Source organism: Macrobrachium rosenbergii, chromosome 45 (genome assembly GCF_040412425.1).
Source record: "Macrobrachium rosenbergii isolate ZJJX-2024 chromosome 45, ASM4041242v1, whole genome shotgun sequence".
Lineage (NCBI taxonomy): Eukaryota > Metazoa > Arthropoda > Malacostraca > Decapoda > Palaemonidae > Macrobrachium > Macrobrachium rosenbergii.
Window position 1 is genome coordinate 24180207 of NC_089785.1, and position 15000 is coordinate 24195206.

The 15000-nt window shown below is 34.8% G+C and overlaps 1 protein-coding gene across 3 annotated transcripts in view; it reads left to right on the forward strand.

The window, feature by feature from the left end:
* Positions 1–15000, forward strand: part of LOC136829796 (cardioacceleratory peptide receptor-like) — a 248786-nt gene that overhangs the window by 232401 nt on the left and 1385 nt on the right. The window contains exons 9-11 of one of the 3 annotated variants that reach the window (XM_067088731.1): positions 2142–2184; positions 8661–8819; positions 13401–13537. In XM_067088731.1, coding sequence (XP_066944832.1) covers positions 2142–2184; positions 8661–8783 — 166 coding nt within the window. In that variant the 3' untranslated portion in view covers positions 8784–8819; positions 13401–13537. Of the gene's footprint in view, positions 1–2141; positions 2185–8660; positions 8820–13400 lie in introns of all 3 variants that reach the window. The other 2 variants (XM_067088730.1, XM_067088732.1) reach the window with 2 other exon arrangements.

Here is a 15000-nt window from a genome sequence, read left to right on the forward strand (position 1 = left end):
CAGGTTTTCCATGGTTGCAAGTTGCTAGGCAAAAAAAACATACTTAGAAATCATTTTACAAGCTGTTTAACCAGTCATGAAAACATTTTTCTATAAAGCACATGATCAAGAATGCTTCCATATATCTGATTTATTGCTCCAACAATAAACAGCCAATGTCCAAAAAACAGCCCTACTGGTTATTTAGAAAGCTGTTTAAACACCAAATTACTGACCTGGCTGTTCAAAAAACAGCCCAAGTGGTTATTTAGAAAACTGTTTAAACACTAAATTGCAGACCTGGCTGTTAAAAAAAACAGCCCTACTGGTTATTTAGAAAGCTGTTTAAACACTAAATTGCAGACCTGGCTGTTCAAAAAACAGCCCAACTGTTTAACCAAATTACTGACCAAGAAACAGCCATACTAGTTATAATTGGTAAGCTATTTAACCTCCAGAATACTGACCAGTTAACAGCCAAGCTATTATAGGTTGCTAAATAGCCTGTCTGGCTGTTAACTGGTCAGTATTTTGGAGGTTAAATAGCTTACCAGTTATAAAGCGTGTGACTGTTTCTTGTTTGGTGGTTAAACAGCTTTCTAATAACCAGTATGGCTATTTCTTGGTCACTGGCTGTTTATTGTTGGGCAATAAACGACATACTACCGACCAGTAAACAGCTGTACTTTGTAGTGAGCTGTTTAACATCCTAAATCCTGACCAAAGTAAAATAAATATATATTTTTACCTCCTATAAGCATATTGAGTATCAAAAATGTTTTTAAAAACCTTTATTATTATTATTATTATTATTATTATTATTATTATTATTATTATTATTATTATTATTATTATTATTATTATTATTATTTCACCTAAAGGTAGTCTGACAGGATCTGTATCCTAGCATCCTAGATGTAATCCACAAGCCTATAAATCTCTCCATTGCATCCCTAAAAATCCTTAGGCCCATCCTGTGTCAAATCCTATAACAAATCCTGTAACAAATCCTATCTTGACTAATACGAAGACAAAGCTTTAGAATTGATTGATTGGTTTACCTTCTTTTTATTTTATTATCGACATTCCTCTGTTTCTTCTCACGAATTTTATAGAAGGATAATGATGTGAAGAAAAGATTAAAAATTTCATTTTTTTATGTTTAATTATTTTTTTAATATATTGAAAATACGTATGGAAAAATTATTATTTTTAATAAGTTGTCAGCCAAAATTAGTCATTACATTTTTGTCATTTCTTTACTTATTTTTTAATATATTGAAAATTCGTGTTAAAAGTTATTATTATTTTTAATAAATTATCAGTTAATTTTTATCAAAAAGAAAATAGTTAACTTTTTCGATGGCAAACCTTAAGGTTATATTATCATTTCTTGGAAAAAACTTAAAGTCGCCATTCAATTTTCCGGTCATTCTGTAAAGCTCTGTAGAATGTAAGTAAAATTTTTTGTAGACTTTAAAAAATAATGAAAGCTTTAAAGAAATATATATTAACGACCCATTTAAAGGAGAAATATGATTTTGGACTGCGGCCAAAAATTAGAAATTTTTTAATCATTATAATATTATTTTTGAGATTTATTTTTCAAAGTCACTTAAAGTTATTTCTTTATCGTTTTTTATATCCTGTATTCTGCTGTACTTTGTATCAGTTTATGTTCTTAAGCATTCTGTAATCTGTATTCTTTTAGCAATTCTGTATCGTTTACGTTACTTACTTTACTTAAAACATCTCACCATCAAGGGTTTTATGTCCTGCGATACTCTGTATTGTCAGTATTCTGTATTCTTTTTGCGATACTATGTATTGTTTTATACACTGTATTCTGTATTATTTTTGCAATTCTGTATCGTTTACGTTACCTAAAAAACCTCACTAGTAAAAGATTTCATGTCCTGCGATACTCTGTATTGCTTTGTACCTTACCGTACCCTATATTCTGTATTCTCTTACCCGTTCACTATCGTCTACATTACCTACATTACCTTAAACACCACACTAATAACCTATCCCCTAAAATCTACCTCTTTCCACCCGCTGTTTAATGGCAACCTTCCCCCTTCCCGTTTTCTGTGTAACGAGAATGATCGAGTTGACCCTCAAACATATTAAACCCCGTTTTCTTCCCATACTAAACCAAGGAAAAAATGGAGTACTACGAAAACTACCGTGACACAATCATCAGTAAGTCGCTTCAGAGAGTAGTTTTTAGAACATTCATTATTTTTTAATTTTTTTTTATTTTTTTGAAAATTTTTTTTTTTTTGACCCTAGGAAGATTGCACACTTGGTATTTTGAGTATATGTGGTTAAGTTGCGTGGTGTTTATGTCAATTGTTTTTTTTTTATATAGTGTTTGTTGGGTATTGAGAAAGTTCGTTGCAATATATATATACAGTATATATATATATATATATATATATATATAATTATATACATATATGTGTATATATATAATTATATTTATATATATATGCATATATATTTTATATATATATATACTCTATAATATATATATATATATATATATATATATATATATATATATATATATATATATATATATATATATATATATATATACTCTATGTATATGTATATAATATATACACACATAAACACCACAAAACTTAAGACCAACAATAGCCAGAGAAATCCAAAATTTATTTTATTTACTTTTCCAAAATTATAAAAAAACTTATACCATTACAACCAAACCCACCATTAGTTTAAAAAAAAAAGCTCAAAATTAAAAAAAATAAAAAATAAAAACATTTAGAAATATCAAACCTAAAAACTCACTCATACAAAAAAAATTTGAAAATTTATAATATACATTTTTTCTCTCAATGTATATATTTTTTTATTTTTTTTTTTTTGTCGCATGGTCCTGTAAAAACCCCCGAATTTAAAGCCTCTGAATCTCCCCCCTCCCCCCCTCTAAAGAATGCAACTGACCTTAAAGAATGCACGACGCATGAATTCAGTCTTGTTCTTCCTTATTCCTCTCTTTTATTCTTCTCCATCTTCTATTCCTGTCTTCGTGATTCTTGTTCGTGGTAAAACTGCATGTAGTCGTTATTCGTATATATTTGTATATATCTGTATGCATGTATGTATTTGTATAAATACTTTATGTATAATAATACGTACATTTATTCTGGTGAATACATAATTTATGTACACGTATAAATTTTATCAAGGAAAGTATGTATGTATGCATATATATTATGTATATGTGTATGTATGTAATATATATATTGTATAGTTTATCAAGTGAATTCATTTATAAATGAGGTTTATATTTCAGAATCAAAAAACAAGGCCTTTAATTTTTATTATTATAATACGTAGAAATGACAGTATATATATGTGTGTATGTGTGTGTGTGTGTGCGCACATTTGCCTCAATTATTTTTGTGTCCGTACCTGAAATAATAAGCCGTGCAAGAGCCGCGAATTCAAAATTTTAAAATCCCCCAAATGGTGTTTTTCCCAACCTTGTAAAAAAAAACCGCTCGGAATTTTTTTACTTAGAGCTCGGTAACTGTTTCCCATACCATATCCTGAATGCCCCTCCCCCCCTCCCTCCCCCACATGGATTTTTCTCACAAATGGAAGAAATTATTCTCCATTGTTTCCTCATTTGCATAGACACGCCCCCCCCCCCTCACTTCCTCTCCAACCTTGGGAGAACGTCTTGCCCTCGTAAAACTGTAGGTTAAGAAACATTCTTGAAGCTGCCAAGTCCTTGTCTTCTCTCTCTCTCTCTCTCTCTCTCTCTCTCTCTCTCTCTCTCTCTCTCTCTCTCTCTCTCTCTCATATGGACAATGGACAGTCCCCCGCCCCCATTCCCCCATTCTCTTCAACCCATCCCCTCTTCAAACTCTCTAGGGGTACGTTCCAGAAATTTATACTCGGTAAGGAGTCTGGAATACGACTGAAAATGGGATGCCAGGATTCTGGAATAGAAAGAAAATGGGAATTGCCTGGGAGTCTGGAATACGACAGAAAATGGGATGCCAGGATTCTGGAATGGAAAAGAAAATGGGAATTACCTGGGAGTCTGAAATAGGACAGAAAATGGGAATTGCCAAGGATTCTGGAATAGAAAAGAAAATGGGAATTCCCTAGGAGTCTGAAATAGGACAGAAAATGGGAATTGCCAAAGATTCCGGTTTTTTTTAGCCTCCCAATTGATAAAAACCGCATGTTTTTAGTGAAATTCTTTACGATTTTGTGAAGTTTCAAAATGTATTTAAAGAATTAGTAATGCAACGAGTTTACATATATAACCCTACGTAGTTTTGGTCACATAAAAAAAATATGTATCAATCAAAAAAGAATAATAAATATATATATATATATATATATATATATATATATATATATATATATATATATATATATATATTAGTATAACAGATATTTTAATCAACATTTTCATTCTCCATTTCAATTTGCGAGTCGATTACGAACCGTTTTGTCTACAGGTAATGAACGCAGCGTTATGCCAACACACATATATACATTAGTTTCAGGTGATTGCTGAATTTCCAAATACAGAGGTTATGTAATTGCAGTTTTCAAACTTAGTTTGCAATGGCCGATAGCAGCCGGTCTCGGGGCCTGACGTAATTATTGATTTGTAATTAACTCCTGTCCTTTTTCAATCGAAGGGTCATTTTTTATCAACTCTCAATCATTGTGTAGAAATTTAAATGCAGAAGGATGGATTATTATTATTATTATTATTATTATTATTATTATTATTCAGAAGACAAACTCCCATTCACGTGACCAAACTCACCGAAGGGGCCTCTGACTTGAAATTCAAGAATCTTCCAGAGAATATCATGTCGTTCATTTGAAAGATGTCACAGAAGATGACAGGGAACGCATGAAGATAAAAAAAAAAATAATAGATAACTAGATAAAAATATAAATAGATCATTAAAAAACAAGTTGAATTGTTTTAGGGCAACAATGCATTTGCAATTTCGCTTCATTTGTGCGTGTTCTGAAGTGCAGACCAAATTACACACCGTCATATTTGATCATGCATATAATATCATATTATTATGGAGGGTGATTCCAAAACCTTGCCTTCTCGTAAATTTTTCAATAAGGCATTCCAGGGCTTAAATCAATCCTCTGCGTCACTTCCTGTGGTCTATAATCCTTGTGGATTATAGACCTTACAAGCTGCGAGAGTTTTAGGAAGTCGGGAATTCACTTCAGAATATATATTTTATAAACTTGAGACAATTCCCTTGAAAGCTTGCGTGTCAAGTTTTGGATTGATCCTCCGCCTAATATATTTTGGGAAACTTTCTAGGAATTCGACGCTAAGTTCAAGAGTGGGGGTCACCGCCCCCTTTTCCTGGGAATTCTTGTGATGAAGAGGTTCAACCATTTGTGAGGTGGCAAAAGTTGTTTCCATACAGTCGCCCTGACAATATTTGGATTAATATTCATCATAGATTGACTCATTGTAATTGTGTCAGTACTTGTGTTAGTGTCCCATTTAATTACTCAGTGTATTTTGGTTAAAGACTTATTCATTCCCCGTACAGTGACTCATTGTAGCTTTGTCAATAATTGTATTAAATTCCCATACAATACCTCATTGTATTCCTGTCAATGTTTGTAGTAATATCCGATACACTGACTCATTGTAGCTCTGTCAATATATTTGTAATAATTTCCCATACATTGACTCATTGTAGTTCTGTCAAGACATTTAATATTCCCCATACATTGACTCATTGTAGCTCTGTCAATAATTGTAATAATTTCCCATAAAATGACTCATTGTAATTCTGTCTGTACTTGTAACAATTTCCCATAAAATGACTCATTGTAGATCTGTCAATATTTGTAATAATTTCCCATAAAATGAATCATTGTAGTTCTGTCAAAACATACATTAATATTCCCCGAACAGTGAATCATTGTAGTTCTGCCAATATTTATAATAATTTCCTATATAATACCTCATTGTAGACCAGTCAATATTTGTATTAATTTCTCATGCAGTGACTCATTGTAGTTCTGTTAAGACTTATGCAACACACAACAGTCGACTTACAACCAGGTACGCAGTCCGTTTCTGAGATAAGGAGAGGCATAATATCTTTTCAAGCAAATTGACCATATTTTTCCTTTCCTCGCGTCCGGGGAGAGAGAGAGAGAGAGAGAGAGAGAGAGAGAGAGAGAGAGAGTAGTCCCAGACAATGGAGTATTTTATCAGTCAACATACTTAATGCATTGGTTTTCCTAAGGGGTGGGGCGGGGTTGGGGAGGGGGGGAGGGTAATTTATGACGTTTATGCCAGCGTTCAAATTTGGAGTTTGGCCCATTTTGGGGAACAAAAAGGTGGCCATTCTTTTAAAAATATGACGGCAATATCAGTGTTTTATGTCGAACAAATTTTGGTAAACAGAAACATTATTATTATTATTATTATTATTATTATTATTATTATTATTATTATTATTAAGGGAACGTTAAAGAAGTTGGACAGGTAATTATTAAAATGGCAGAAAGCAAACTGCCCTTTGAAGTCGTGGGATTCTGTAAAATACCAGTTTTCTGTCAAGATAATTTTTTTTCGAAAGCACTTGTGAATTTTGGGCGGCCAGGTAAGAGGCAATTTGTTTGGGAAATGAGGCGGAAGGAGTGCTTGCTTTTGCGTGAAAGATGCTTGCATTGGCAAACGAAAATGTCCTCTCTCTCTCTCTCTCTCTCTCTCTCTCTCTCTCTCTCTCTCTCTCTCTCAGAGGAGTATTTCCCTTCAATAACTCAGTGGCACCTTTCAAAGCGACAGGGAAATTTTGGACAATAAGTTCGTCCCGTTTTGGTTTACTGCCGAATTTGGCCACAAGCACCCTATCAATATACCCTTTCATCCCCCTTACCCTACCCAACTTATATACCCCCATCTCCAACCCCCTTTCTTTCTCTAGCAACCAAAATAATAAGAAAAATTTTATGACATTTTTGCGTCGTTAGACATTCTCTATTGAGAATTTATAATCCTGCTGTTATGACCTAGATAAACAGACCTCATAGTTTGTGACGCCTATTTGAAGAGTTTTCTCTTTTAAAAAACGTTTTTTAGAGCTTTATTTAGCTCTTTAGAGTTTTTTCAGTGGTTTTTTCTCACCACGCGTGCGAGAGAGAAACCTTTCTCGATTTTTTTTTTCAATCCAAAATTTTGGGATAGAGGTTCACTTTATATATATTCATTATTATTCTCACTTGCAGTTGTAGCTTTTATCCACCTGCGTTTAATTTCAGGTTAAATTTCAACTTGGAAATATAGGGTTAAAAATTCTCTGCAGTATATGTATATATATATATATATATATATGTATATATGTGTGTGTGTGTGTGAGTATGTGTGAAAAGAAATATTAAACAGCAACCCTTCTTGACATAAATTCGAATCCTGACGTCACGGTTCCTTAGAGTAAATCTAGACTTTGTCACCCACTTTCCTGTCCTTAAGGTAATTCACTGTTCTTGTCCCCAGAAAGGTAATTCTCTGTTCTTATGCCCTGGAAGGTAATTCGCGTTCCATAATGGAACTCAGGCCACGCCAACTTTTTTTTTTTTTTTTTAGTTCTTCGTCCTCCTAATGCCTTCAAAAGTAATGCGTACTCATTTTCCTTCTCCTCTTAAAATAATTTAGGTCCCGATATCATTGTTGTTCATCCCCTAAATATAATTCCTATTTTTTCCTCGCCCTTTAAAAGTAACATACGTTCCATAATGAGACTGCAGGCCTCTTCATCTTTAGTGTTCGTTTCGTAAAAGTAATTCCTGTGTGTCCCTAAACCTCCAAAAGTAACTGATGAGATATTCATCCTCAGAAAGTAATTACTGTGTATACCTTGACTTCCAAAAGTAAGTCACATTCCGTAACTGGATTCCAGGTAACATTAACCTCCAAAAGTAACTGCCATTCCTTAACCTGACCCCAGGTTATGTTATCTTAGGTGTCCATCCCCTAAAATAATTCCTGCTCTAGCTTTAAACTCCAGAAGTAAGTGATGTTCCCTTTACCTCCAAAAGTAATTGAGGTTCCCATAACTGATGTTCCCTTTACCTTCAATAATACGTTCCCATACCTCCAAAAGTAACCCACGTTTCCCCCATGTACCTCCAAAAGTAACTAACATTTCCCTTACCTCCAAAAGTAACTAACATTCCCTCTTACCTCCAAAAGTAACTAACATTTACCTTGTCTCCAAAAGTAACTCTCATTTTCCTTACCTCCAAAAGTAACTCACACCCCCTTACCTCCAAAAAAAAAAAAAAAAAAAAAAACTCGCATTCACCTTTACCTCCAAAAGTAACTCACCCCCTTACCTCCAAAAGTAACTAACATCCCCCTTTGCCACCAAAAGTAACTCATATTCCCCCCTTACCTCCAAAAGTAACTCACATTCCCCTTACCTCCAAAAGTAACTCACATTCCCCTGACCTCCAAAAGTAACTCACATTCCCTTAACCTCCAAAAATAACTGCTGTCCCATAACCAGACTCCAGGTCTTGTCACCATCCTTCCACCTAGTAATGAGTTTTCTTCTTCTTCTTCCCCCTCTTCCTCCTCCTCCTCCTCCTCTTCGCGTGGGTGCTGCGTGGGCCAACAGAAGAATCCGGTGGATCAACTGGCTGGTGACGCACCTGTTCCCCTGCCTGGCTTGTGCCCAGCAGCCGGTGGAACCGAGCGGACCGTTCCACCGGTACGGTACAGAGTACACAACGATGTCTGATGCTTCCAGCAGAAGGCACACTCTTACTTCTGTCAGGTGGGGAATGTTGTTGCATGGAGTCATACTCTCTCTGAGGCTGTCTAGGGTTTTTTTTTTTTTTCTTTATTCGATCTTCTTTTTGGTGTGGGGGTTTCCCTCTCTCTCTCTTTTTGGGGTTCTGTGTGGAATTGCATGTTGTCACTCTCTGAGGTTGTTTAGGGGTTTTTCTCTTCTTTTTGGTGTGGGGTTTTTTGGGGGGTGGTTTCTGTGGAATTGCATGTTGTCACTCTCTGAAGTTGTTTAGTTTTTCTTGGGGTTTTCTCTCTTTTTGGTGTGTTTTTGGTGGGTTCTCCATGGAATTGCACTCTTTTTGGTGTGGGAATTTCTCTCTCTCTCTCTCTCTCTCTCTCTCTCTCTCTCTGGGTTCTGTATGGAATTGCACTGTTTCTGCATTGGGATTGGTTTTAGTATTTCTTCACTGACTTACCACTGTTTCCAAATTGCTTCTTGTTTTATTATCATTTTTGCTTGGTGGGAATTTCACGTAATCATTTTTCACTCTTCCGTATTATGTCAATTTCACCCTCTTATTAATTTGTCTCATATAAAGTTTGGGAATTGCATGGAATCCCTTATAATAATTAGGATTTTTAGTGCTTTTTTGCCACGTAATTTTTTAGGAATTTCTTACATAATTTGTAGTAATTGCACGTATAATTGTTGGGAATTGCACATATATAATTTTTGGGAGTTTCATATATAATTTTTAGGAGTTGCATATATATAATTTTTGGAATTGCACATATAATTTTGGGAATTACATATATATAAATTTTGGAATGGCACATAGTTTTTGGGAATTGCCTATTAATTTTTGGGAATTGTGTATATAATTTTTGAGAATTGCACATATAATTTTGGGGATTGCGCATATATATTTTTTGGGAATTGCACATATGTAATTTTTGGGAGTTGCTTTTGTAATTTTTGAGAATTGCACATATAATTCCTCCACCTCATTCTGCCTTTTCAACACGAGTCCTACTTCGGGAATTGCATGAAATCATTTATTCCAGGTGAAGGACCACCCATTTCCAATTTTTTTTGCATGCTGGGCGTAATTGTAACTAAAATTGCCATTTTGACCCATTTCAATTTTTGGGTGGTCACGCTTTTATTTTTGGTAGTTGGGAATTGCATATAATCGCTCTTTTGTAGTACAAGACTTTGATTTGAATCACTCTATTGGTCTTCTACTAATAGAGTGATTCAAATGAAAGTCTTATTATGGTGCTATGCATAGGTAAGGTAATTTCTCTGTTATTTTCAGATTTTCCTAATTTTAAGAGTACCTTTTCCTGTGGTATGTGGGCAAAGTGTGAATTTTACCTGTCATACTTTTTTCCCCAGGTTTTGTAATTATAAATTTCATGACATCACTGTTTTCTTATTTTATAATATTTTTTGTACGTATGGGACAAATTCCCACTTCTGTAATTGGGAACTACGTGAAATAATGATATTATTATTATTATTATTATTATTATTATTATTATTATTATTATTATTATTATTATTATTATTATTATCATGGTCGGTCCTTTTTTTTTGGAAAATTCAATTCTCCCATATTGAAATTGCTTCAAGTTACAGCCATTTACATTTTTAGTTTTATCTTGATTTATTTTTGTTGTGTATATATATATATATATATATATATATATATATATATATATATATATATATATATATATATATATATATATATATATATATTGTGTCCTCAAAAACACTACCTTTTCAATGGCCCCCAAAAAACCGACCAATCTCATTTCCAAATAAAAAAATGTTCCCTGGAATATTGACACAAAACTCCATTTATAATTTTCTGACAATACAATCTACTCTGTGCTTTTATTTTGCTTTCATTTTTCCCAAACATAACGTCTTCCTCTCTCTCTCTCTCTTGCTTGCTCACTTTCCGGGCACCTTCCCCCAACCCCCACCCCCCCTCAACAACGCAGGAACACAGTGAGGTTCGTAGACAATTGATTCTCTCGATTTTGAAAAATTTCTTGTTTGTCAAAGTCTTCTGGATGTCACAGTTTGAACAAATAAAAATCTCGCTTGTTTGCTTGCTCGTAAGTCTGCACAAGCATCGTGGAATAAGGAATGGAATCTAATCTCTCTCTCTCTCTCTCTCTCTCTCTCTCTCTCTCTCTCTCTCTCTCTCTCTCTCTCTCTCTCTCTCTCTCTCTCAGTGTTGATACTATGCTCAGCAAGGTAGAACTAGGATTAATATTGTGAAATCTCAATGGTTCGTAAGCTTTCAATGTTTGGATTCTCTCTCTCTCTCTCTCTCTCTCTCTCTCTCTCTCTCTCTCTCTCTCTCTCTCTCTCTCTCTCTCTCTGTGTGTCAGTGTTTTTGCTATGTTAAGTAAGGTAAAACTAGGAGCAATATTGTGAAATCTCAATGGTTCAAGCTTTTCAATGTTTGGATTCTCTCTCTCTCTCTCTCTCTCTCTCTCTCTCTCTCTCTCTCTCTCTCTCTCTCTCTCTCTCTCAGTGTATCTGACGTCATTACTTCCAGCCAGTATCTTTCCTGAATGTTGCTCAATGTTAACCTCGATGTTAGTTTGTCTGCCTTGATGTTAAAAAAAGGCTAACTGTTGAAAGGTGATCCATTTGGGAGTTACACCTGGGAGCTTGTAAATCTTGGGACCCTTGCGGGCATGTTGGCCAAATGACTGATGCGAATTTCGACAGCTTTTTTGTGCTGAATGACTTGTCTCATTGAGCAGGAATGGGATTCGTACTTAATTCACACTTTAAATCGAAGCAGTATCGAATTTGTTCCTTATTTTTGTGCAGAACTGTAATTTGTCAGGCCTGTTTTCGTTCAGATTTGTATCTGCACAGTCTAGTGAATGTTTGTTCCATATTGCTGTGCAATTAGATTTATATTGCACAGTCTAGTGAATATTTGTCCCATATTGCTGTAGAATTACATTTATATCTGCACTGTCTAGTGAATATTTGTTCCATATTGCTGTAGAATTACATTTATATCTGCACTGTCTAGTGAATATTTGTTCCATATTGCTGTAGAATTACATTTATATCTGCACTGTCTAGTGAATATTTGTTCCATATTGCTGTAGAATTACATTTATATCTGCACTGTCTAGTGAATATTTGTTCCATATTGCTGTGCAATTAGATTTATCTCTGCACTGTCTAGTGAATATTTGTTCCATATTGCTGTGCAAGTACATTTATATCTGCTCAGTCTAGTGAATATTTGTTCCATATTGCTGTAGAATTACATTTATATCTGCACAGTCTAGTGAATATTTGTTCCATATTGCTGTGCAATTACATTTATCTCTGCACAGTCTAGTGAATATTTGTTCCATATTGCTGTAGAATTACATTTATATCTGCACTGTCTAGTGAATATTTGTTCCATATTGCTGTGCAAGTACATTTATATCTGCTCAGTCTAGTGAATATTTGTTCCATATTGCTGTAGAATTACATTTATATCTGCACTGTCTAGTGAATATTTGTTCCATATTGCTGTGCAAGTACATTTATATCTGCTCAGTCTAGTGAATATTTGTTCCATATTGCTGTAGAATTACATTTATCTCTGCACAGTCTAGTGAATATTTGTTCCATATTGCTGTAGAATTACATTTATATCTGCACTGTCTAGTGAATATTTGTTCCATATTGCTGTGCAAGTACATTTATATCTGCTCAGTCTAGTGAATATTTGTTCCATATTGCTGTAGAATTACATTTATATCTGCACTGTCTAGTGAATATTTGTTCCATATTGCTGTGCAAGTACATTTATATCTGCTCAGTCTAGTGAATATTTGTTCCATATTGCTGTAGAATTACATTTATATCTGCACTGTCTAGTGAATATTTGTTCCATATTGCTGTGCAAGTACATTTATATCTGCTCAGTCTAGTGAATATTTGTTCCATATTGCTGTAGAATTACATTTATATCTGCACAGTCTAGTGAATATTTGTTCCATATTGCTGTGCAATTACATTTATCTCTGCACAGTCTAGTGAATATTTGTTCCATATTGCTGTGGAATTACATTTATATCTGCACAGTCTAGTGAATATTTGTTCCATATTGCTGTAGAATTACATTTATATCTGCACAGTCTAGTGAATATTTGTTCCATATTGCTGTGGAATTACATTTATATCTGCACAGTCTAGTGAATATTTGTTCCATATTGCTGTAAAATTACATTTATATCTGCACAGTCTAGTGAATATTTGTTCCATATTGCTGTGGAATTACATTTATATCTGCACAGTCTAGTGAATATTTGTTCCACAGTGCTGTGCAATTACATTTATATCTGCACAGTCTAGTGAATATTTATTCCATACTGCTATGCAAAACTGTAACTTTCAACATCTTTAGCAATTACAAATACATCTGCTCAATCTAGTAAACACTTGTTCCACATTACTGTGCAAAAAATGTAATTTCTGAAGCATACTTAGATTTAAAGCACATTTACAATTAGAACCTACTGTATAACACCACAGTCAAGTGACTTTCACCTACTGACACTTATTCCTCCCACCTCCCTCCCTCAGGTACAACCCAGTTCGCCAGGGGGCGGAGCTGAACAAGGGCCTGACGCAGACCACGACGACGGTGCACCGGGAGTACCTCGACACGGAACTCCTGACGTACAATACGAAAAGGAAACACGACGCCTACATCAGAGGCTCCGTGGTTTAATCCTGACGAAGGGGAGGGGAAGAGGGAATGTCCCGTTCACGTCAAGTTTATATATATATATGTGTGTCAGTATGTGTGTTGACAAATTTCCACTTCTGTTGTGTGAAGTAAGGTATTTATCACCTTTCTGTCTGTCTCTCTTTCTCTCTCTCTCTCTCTCTCACTCTCTCTCTCCTCCTACCTGTCTCACGATGGCATCATATACGCTTAAATGTACATTTTCCTAACGGTAAAAGACACAGTCGGTGGCATTCGCCATCTATTTTGTAATAACGAGAGGTTTTTTTGTTTTCGTTTTCTCTTTTGGATGATTGTTGTTTCACTCGCTTTAAAAAAACAATAACAACAAACCCGAGGTTGTGTTCCTAAGGAGTTGTAAGGGGGGTTGTGTACGCCACCAGCTTAGGGGGAGGCACAGACGTACACAACTGATATATACGAACTCTTTAGCATTTTCTTCCCGTTTTGTGTGAGTGTGTGTGTGTATGCGTTTGTGTGTGCTGGTCGTGACGCCATGTTGGTACTCCCTGGCGCGCGTGCTGTCGGCTGATTTCAGTGGGAACAAGTGGCTGTAAGACATTGTACTTTTTTAGGGTTTGAATATTCAATATCTTGTATATCTTCTTCAGACTGGCCTTAAAATTTGTGGAGATATATATCCTTGAGCAGTTTGGAGAGAGAAAGTGTGTGTGTGTGTCTGGGGGAATTCTTATAGACTTTGTAGACTTTACTCTGGAGTCCTTTGAACCGTCTATGTGAAGTCATATTCAGATGTTATGTTGAAGGAGGCTAAAACAGGCATATATTTTTTATTCTCTCTCTCTCTCTTTCTCTCTTAAAACCCAGAAAGGGAGAGAGAGAGGGTGAAAGGAATTAAAACTTACAAACTTCCAGTTCAGTGTTGTGAATAATGCATTGAAAAACTTGAAAGTGATCTGTGGAAAAAATGGAAAATTTTGTGAATTCAAAGAACTAGGTAACTCTGAAAGATCGAAAGATAAACTCCAGTTTTTTTCTTGGTTTTTTTTGGACACTTCATCGTTGCCTTCTGATTATAAAACTGTGGTGGTTTAAGACCCAGAATCCTGGTTTATATATATATGAAGACAATAAAACCGACAATACTCTTCTTCGCCAGATATTTTACGTTGAATGTGAAAGTCCTTTAATTCTAAGCAAGGCAGAGTAACCAATGTTCAAAGGTTTTAGATTATGGTTTTTTTGAAACTTTCTGTTCTTCACTGTGAATGTTTTCGGTGTCCCAACTTTCGCCAATGATTTTTGGGGGGAGGAAGAAAGGTCAAAGTTCATGTATGGAAGGTAGCCATTTTAGATTTTGTTCCGCCATTAAAGCTTGTAAAGAAAAAAATTCAAGATGGAGAACCCAGGAAAAAAAATTCAAGATGGAGAACCCAGGAAAAAAAATTCAAGATGGAGAACCCAGGAAAAATA